Below are 8,048 nucleotides of genomic sequence, written 5' to 3'. Positions count from 1 at the left end.
TGATATTTAAATGCTGTTAATATTATTTTTGGCATTAGAATTATTTAATGGATTAGGAAGAAAAAAAGGATCTTTGTTGAGCTTCTCCTTCAAGTGAAGCACACGAGAAGACTGTACCTATTGATTCTTGTGTATATAAATGCCTCAGCATGTCAGTCTTTATAAGCCCATGCAGCAGAAACCCTGAACTTCAAGTCCCTCTCTCCATGAAAGCAGGGAATTTTTTTTTTTTGCCTCTTGGCATGTAAGTGTGTTAGCCGCTCAGTCATGCCTGACTCTTTGCGACCCCATGGGCTGTAGCCCACCAGGCTCCTCGGTCCATGAGATTTTCCAGGAAAGGATACTGGAGTGGGTTGCCATTTCCTGCTCCAGGGGATCTTCCCAACCCAGGGATCGAACCCAGGTCTCCTGCACGGCAGGCAGATTCTTTACCAACTGAGCTACAAGGGATGGAACCTTCCGGTGCCCACTGCACCGGAAGCTGAGTCCTAATCACTGGACCATCAGGGAATTCCCAAAATGAGGGCATTTTAAGGGACATTTGGTGAGGTACTTAGAGCAGTAGTTGACAGAGTGGATTTCTAGGTCAGACTCCAGGCCTTGTGCCTTACTAGCAGTATCTTAACCAAGTCATTTCATCTCTTTGGCCCAGTTGCCTCAACTGTAAAATAGAATAACAGTATCCACTTCTTGGGTTTATGAGGGTAATTATGTAAAAGCACTTAAGAGCAGTGCACAGCATATTGTGTACACTCTTTATTCTTATTTTATAATGTTGTTAAAGACAACATTTTCTTTCCTCTATACTCAATATCACCACTGATTAAAAATCTTGGAAGTAGTTATTTCAGATTAGATTTTCCAATCAGAAACAGAATTTCATATATAACATCTTATGCTAGCCTATTTGGGGAACTCTGAGTGAACCTGTAAAGTCATTATACAGTAGAATCTTACTAAGAATCAAAAGGTGGACTGTTAGGTAAAGAATTTTTAGATGGCTGGGGATTAGGGCCAGAGCAGCAAGAATCAAAATCTTTAAGTGTACTGAATTAAGTTCAATAGCCAAAACAAGCATATCCCCATCAAAAATATGGAGAGATGAAAGTGAAGTCACTCAGTCATGTCTGGCTCTTTTCGACCCCATGGACTGGAGCCCACCAGGCTCCTCTGTCCATGGAATTTTCCAGGCAAGAGTACTGGAGTGGGTTGCCATTTCCTTCTCCAGGGGATCTTCCCAACCCAGGGATCGAACCTATACCTAAGTCTCCCGCATTGCAGGCAAACACTTTACCATCTGAGCCACCTGGGCAGCCCCATGGAGAGATGAGTTTAAAAAAAAATGTAAATCCAACTTAAAAGGAGAAATTTATCCTCATTTCCGTAATATGAGAGCTGGTTAATTAGGACACACACATTTATCTAAAGAAACCAACAGGTCTGATGAAGCAGTCACAAACATGAGAGACCATGCTTCCTTTTCAGGAAAGAGACCATTCTGACCCCAGAAAGATTAGCTATGAATATGCCTGAAATGAAATGAGATCCTTACCAAATCATAAGCACACGGCACATGCTTTTAAACTGGCAGCCAATACTCTTGAAAGCAATGGTTTAACAATGGTTATAAATAACATGCTGCTTAAGTAAAACATAATACTGAGTAGTATTGTTGTTGTTTAGTCACTAAATCATGTCTGACTCTTTTCTAATGCTATGGACTGTAGCCAGCCAGGCTCCTCTGTCCATGGGATTTCCCAGGAAAGAATACTGGAGCGGATTGCCATTTCCTTCTCCAGGGGATCTTCCTGACCCAAGGATCAAACCCGAGTCTCCTGTGTTGGTAGGCGGATTCTTTACCACTGAGCCACCAGGGAAGCCCAATGAATATTATACTTGATTACAAATTACATCCAGTCTGCATGAATTGAATGCATACCATACTTTAATAATCAAGACAATTCAGCTGTTTTTCTTGAATATATTTCAAACAGAGTTCGCATATAACCCGTACATAACAATATTGCTGTTTTTTTATTCATTTTATATTTAAGGGTCCAAAATATATTATATTCACAAAATAGTACTGTCTGTGAATGCCAACCAGTTTTTAATGTCTATTCCATCAGAAATACGCCACTCTGAGAAAAAAAAAAAAGAAATATACCACTCTGGCCATATATGCTAATCTATATTACTAAAACTAAACAAAGATGATAATTCAGAGTCTCACTCCCACATATAAGTTCTAATTGCCCTGAAAACCTCTAGGTCAAGTTTTCAACCTTTGAAAATGAGCAGAAATATTCCAGAGCAGTCACCGTAGCCATGTATTTGAGCTTCATATTTACACATTATTTTGTATACTTATATGTATTTATAGCAGTGGATTTGAGACGTGAAAGTGATCACACACAAGAAAGCTAAGTCCCATATCAAAAACAAGTGAAAAAGGAATTGAAGAGATTTTGTGATTCCAATAGCAGACTTCAGAAATTGAATGCTTAGACGTAACTCCTACATTTTCTTTAAGAGGTCATCGCCATGCTGACGGCTTTGGCAGTAGTCTATATATCAGTGTCATTAATCAAAGAGTGCACTTACTACCATGAACTTGGGTCTGATGCCATAGCATTAACTTTGTCTTTCCCTCGAAGTAGTAGGCATTTAAGGCACATTTTAACAAAATCCATCATATACCCAGCTTAAAAACGGAAGCTCCACCTAGCTACAATAATATATATACCTAAGTGATGTGTGATTTACCAGTTAGGCAAATGTCTCTATCTTATCTTGAGGATAAAGTTGTTTTAGAAAAGTGATTCTGTATCTGCGTATTCAGAAAGAAACACTGTGTAAAAAATATTAAAGAATTAGATTTGTAAGAATAGCCTCCAGGTACCATGCTGGCAAAGGTCCAACAGGTGTATAGGTTTGGAAATTAGGAAAAAGACTTCCCTGGAGCCCTGGGATCCTACACAGTGCTTCTGAGCAGGAATCATGAGGAAGGGAGTTAGGGCACCTTCATGATTTTTACAAATTTCCTTCCAAAATGCACAGATCCTTGGGAGGGCGCAAACCTTAAATCAGCTACCACCTTAAATTGCAGTTTCCAGCCTCAAAGGAATAGGACTTGGGAAGAATGGACGAGGAGAGGATAGAAAGAAGCCACAGACAGTCTCACAGAAAAGTTGCTTTAGGAACTATCCATTTTTGCTAGGCTCAGCATTGCTATCCCTATGAGGCTCTGCTAAAAATATATACATATGAATATTTTCTAATACCTGCCAACATGCTTTAGGGCACTGAGCCTAGAATTATCTAGTTGGAATGGTTTGGGATGGGGGTAGATTTGAATCTCTTCACTTGCTGTTGGTCTAAAGTAAACATAAGAGGAAGAATTTCATAGAAAAAGACACACAGCTAACTATAATGCCTCCTCTGGTCATCCTCGCCTACTGCCCTTTAGCAGTTTTCAGGACGGCTTTTTTAGCTATGCAGAGCATGCTGCTGGCGAGCTGAGCCCTAGTTCAGTCGTAAGGGGGGACAAGCAGAGTCCATGAGGCACAGTCACAGCTGAGGAGATTCAGAGGTGACAAATGTGCCCACCAGGATTCAGTTCTGTGGCAGAGAACTGAAATATTGCCCGTGGTTGTGGAGCAATGTAAAAAAAAAAGAAGAAGAAAGAAACTGGTCCTAAATAAACATTTGGATTCTTGCATGGCAAGAGGCCCATTCCACAGAGGTGAAAAATTGTATAGGATATATTTTTAAATCTGCAGTTGCCAGTCACCTCCATTTGGGAAACCATGTAGCTTCTGATATTACTTTAGCCTGGGTGGCAGGTACAGAAAAGCCTTCAGAAACCCTGCAATTCAGCGACATTCCAATTTCTCTCTGTACCATTTTGGAAATACGGTCCCAAAGGACAACAATAACACAGCAGAAAGAAATAACCTCTCTGTATAAAATGATTTTAGAGATGTCTGTTGAGGTAAAGAGTTTTATAAAAACTGTCAGGTAGGGAAGTACTCTCACAGCTATAGAAATGTTTAGGTAAGTTTGGTGCTAATATTATTCTATAAAACTTCTATTTATATCCGTTATAAACAGGGGACAGGTCTTATTGCTCCTGGAGCTTGCTGCTCCAAGCTGTTCCTCCATGGAAAAATGATTTTTCTCAACAATTGGTAGCAAAGATTCCCATGCTTAAAAAAGTCATTGCTAATCCATCACTTTTTGATTAATTTCCGTTTGCCCCATAGATACGGACTCGGTATACATGTCCTAGACACCAAGGACAAAACAAAGCTTAGAAAAGTTGTTTTATCAAAGTTTAGTTTCATGAGAAAAAAAAAAAAAACATGAAAAAGTGCAAAATATATACAGTTCCTGGCAGTACGCACACAGGATTTTTTTCTGACTACAGACCATAAAAGTTTACATTTGTGTAATGAAGTTACAGTAGATTTCACTTCATTGTTAATATACAAGTTTTTGCTTCAAAGTGCTTACTTTATTTAAAAAAGAGAAGATTAAAAGAAAGGGTGGCAGGATTTTTTTTTTTTTTTACAACAAACGTATGTCTTGTGTCCCAATCTCCTCCTTCCTCTTCCTTGAGTTTTTTACAACAAACGTTATGTCTTGCGTCCCAATCTCCTTCCTCCTCTTCCTTTAGTGCAACACATAGCAGCAGCTTCATTGAAACATCTGATTTCAAAAGATGTTCCTGAAACCTCACCTACAGCAGCACCCTAGGCGTCCCGTTGGGGGTGGCTCCTTTTTTCTTCTGCAGCCGATTCTGAACTTTTCGCGATTTCACTACTTTCATTCTCACCTCAAAAACTTCATGGATGGCCTTCCGGAAGCAATGAAAATTATAGTCAATCAGCCCTGGAGAAGAAAACGAAAATATTTCTCAGTGCCACCTAGAAGCCTTTTCAAGTCAGCCATAGTGAGGAAATGCCAGTAGGGGGCAGTAGAGGAGAAAACATAAGGTCCATAGACTTCTCTAGAAGGTTTGCAGCTGAGCTTCAGGAATTGCAGGCAAAGTCTTGTGAATATATATTTTTACAAAGGAAAGGTTCCAGAGTATATACCACATTTTCAAAAGTGTCTATGACCCCAAAGTTTTGAAGAAACAACTCAACTGCCCCTTTAAAAAATTTTTCAGAATTAAAAATTGTAAGAACAATTAAGATATACCTTCAGTGAAATATTTATTACTATCTTTTCCCCAAAAGGCATTATTAAATTGACTCTGAATGGAGGCCGACCTTGACTTGGAGGTTAGCTGACATCTCCAGGTCACAGTACCCATCAATCAATATTTACTGAAAAGATATTCAGGAAATATTTAAGCTACCGTCATAAGCCCTAGGGAAAACAAAGTCCCTGATTTCAGAGGGGTTATCATAGTCTCAGGTCAACTCTGAGCTAAGAAATTCAACAATCAATGACAATCTCAGTGTTTCAATACTAAGTAAATTTTAAATGGCGAATAGTAAGGGAGAATTTTCTTGCGTCTTCAGAAATTAATGATACAAAAATAGAATAAGATATAATCCAAGTCCTGAGCACATTTCAGATCATCAGCACTAATATGTAAAAGTATTGAAAGCAGTATTATGTATATACCAGTTAGGATAAGGCAGTGGGTTCCCTTTACTACCTTTCAAAGTGGAAGTGATAGTCGCTCAGTTGTGTCTAACTCTTTGCGACCCATGGACTATAGGCCTCTAGGCTCCTCTGTCCATGGGATTCTCCAGGCAAGAATACTGGAGTAGGTTGCCAGTCCCCTTTTCCAGGGGTTTTCCTGACCCAGGGATCAGGAAGTTTAAAGTTTACTACCTTTAAACTTATTAAAATAACTAGCCCCCAGAATATTTCCATCCACTCAGGTGATATTTCCAGAGCTAGGACCCCCACACACACACACAAAAATAAATAAATACATAAAAATGGGATTGGGATTCCAGCCAAGGCAAGGAATGCTTCAAAGCAGTCATATAACTAACGGCAAGTGCACTGTAAGAAACACCATCTCAACTTCCAGGAGCAGGAAACCCTCTGAGTGGCGCCCTCTGCTGCTCTGCAGTGACAGTGACCACCGTGGAACAAAACGAAGAGACCATTTCCTTGGGAACAGACCGAGGAGAAAGAGCGGGAAAGAACAAAGTAAGCCCAGGTATGGGCATTTCTTTTCTGCTGGAGGCTTTCTTTGGCACACAGATACTAGGGCTATAAGAATAAAAGCCTCTGAGGGTACCCCTCGTGATGGGGTATGAGAGCTGGTGGACAAAGTTGCCGTCTTGCATATCCAAAGGGGATGATTCTAAGCTTTTTGCACACATAGCTTCTCCGAGATTCCCTCAGCAGAAGTGAGCTTAAGGGAACTCCCTGGTGCACCAGTGGTTATGATCCTGCATGCCTCACGGTGTAGCCAAAGAAATAAAAGAAAAAAATTTTAAATAATAAAAAGCATTTAAAAAAGTATTTTTAAAAAGAAGTGAGGATAAAGCTGCCACTGAAGATAGTGGTCAGGGGCAGCGGCCGAGAGGAGTTACCTCACGTCCAAGGTAAGAAGTGGCGGCTGTGCTTTGCTGGAACAGCCATGAAGAGATACCCCATGTCCAAGGTAAGAGAAACCCAAGCAAGACGGTAGGCGCTGAGAGAGGGCATCAGAGGGCAGACTGAAACCACAATCACAGACAACTAGGCAATCTGATCACACGGACCACAGCTTTGTCTACCTCAATGAAACTAAGCCATGCCATGTAGGGCCACCCAAGACGGACAGGTCATGGTGGAGAGGTCGGACAGAATGTGGTCCACTGGAGAAGGGAATGGCAAACCACTTCAGTATTCTTGCCTTGAGAAGCCCACGAACAGTATGAAAAAGCAAAAAGATAGGACACTGAAAGATGAACTCCTCAGGTTAGTAGGTTCCCAATATGCTACGGGAGATCAGTGGAGAAATAACTCCAAAAAGAATGAAGGGATGGAGCAAAAGCAATACCCAGTTGTGGATGGGACTGGCGACAGAAGCAAAGTCTGATGCTATAAAGAGCAATATTGCAAGGGAACCATGGAAAAAGCAATGGCAACCCACTCCACTACTCTTGCCTGGAAAATCCCATGGGCGGAGGAGCCTGGTAGGCTGCAGTCCATGGGGTCGTTAAGAGTCGGGCACGACTGAGCAACTTCACTTTGACTTTTCGCTTTCATGCATTGGAGAAGGAAATGGCAACCCACTCCAGTATTCTTGCCTGGAGAATCCCAGGGACAGAGGAGCCTAGTGGGCTGCCATCTATGGGATCGCACAGAGTCGGACACGACTGAAGTGACTTAGCAGCAGCAGCAGCAGCATAGGAACCTGGAATGTTAGGTCCATGAATCAAGGCAAATTGGAAGTGGTCAAACAGGAGATGGCAAGAGTGAACATCGACATTCTAGGAATCAGCGAACTAAAATGGACTGGAATGGGTGAATTTAACTCAGATGACCACTGTATCTACTACTGTGGGCAGGAATCCCTTAGAAGAAATGGAGTAGCCATCACAGTCAACAAAAGAGTCCGAAATGCACTACTTGGATGCAATCTCAAAAATGACAGAATGATCTCTGTTCATTTCCAAGGCAAACCATTCAATATCACGGTAATTCAAATCTATGCCCTGATCAGTAACGCTGAAGAAGCTGAACGGTTCTATGAAGACCTACAAGACCTGCTAGAACTAACACCCCAAAAAGATGTCCTTTTCATTATAGGGGACTGGAATGCAAAAGTAGGAAGTCAAGAAACACCTGAGTAATAGACAAATTTGGCTGTGAATGAAGCAGGGCAAAGGCTAATAGAGTTTTGCCAAGAGAACGAACTGGTCACAGCAAACACCCTCTTCCAACAACACAAGAGAAGACTCTACACATGGACATCACCAGATGGTCAACACCGAAATCAGACTAATTATATCCTTTGCAGGCAAAGATGGAGAAGCTCTATACAGTCAGCAAAAACAAGACCGGGAGCGGACTGTGGCTCAGATTAC

The 8,048-nt window shown here is 41.2% G+C and overlaps 1 protein-coding gene across 1 annotated transcript in view; it reads right to left on the bottom strand.

Moving 5' to 3' along the window:
- Nucleotides 1-1,927: 1,927 nt before the first annotated feature.
- RRAGD (Ras related GTP binding D) overlaps nt 1,928-8,048 on the bottom strand; it is a 38,435-nt gene continuing 32,314 nt past the window's right edge. The window contains exon 7 of the mRNA XM_040238805.1: nt 1,928-4,893. Coding sequence (XP_040094739.1) covers nt 4,742-4,893 — 152 coding nt within the window. The 3' untranslated portion in view covers nt 1,928-4,741. The remainder of the gene's footprint in view (nt 4,894-8,048) is intronic.

The sequence above is a fragment of the Oryx dammah genome, unplaced genomic scaffold, assembly GCF_014754425.2.
Source record: "Oryx dammah isolate SB20612 unplaced genomic scaffold, SCBI_Odam_1.1 HiC_scaffold_4, whole genome shotgun sequence".
In the NCBI taxonomy this organism is placed as follows: Eukaryota; Metazoa; Chordata; class Mammalia; order Artiodactyla; family Bovidae; genus Oryx; species Oryx dammah.
The sequence above is the reverse complement of the archived record's forward strand: the minus strand, read 5'-3'. Positions and strand labels throughout refer to the sequence as shown.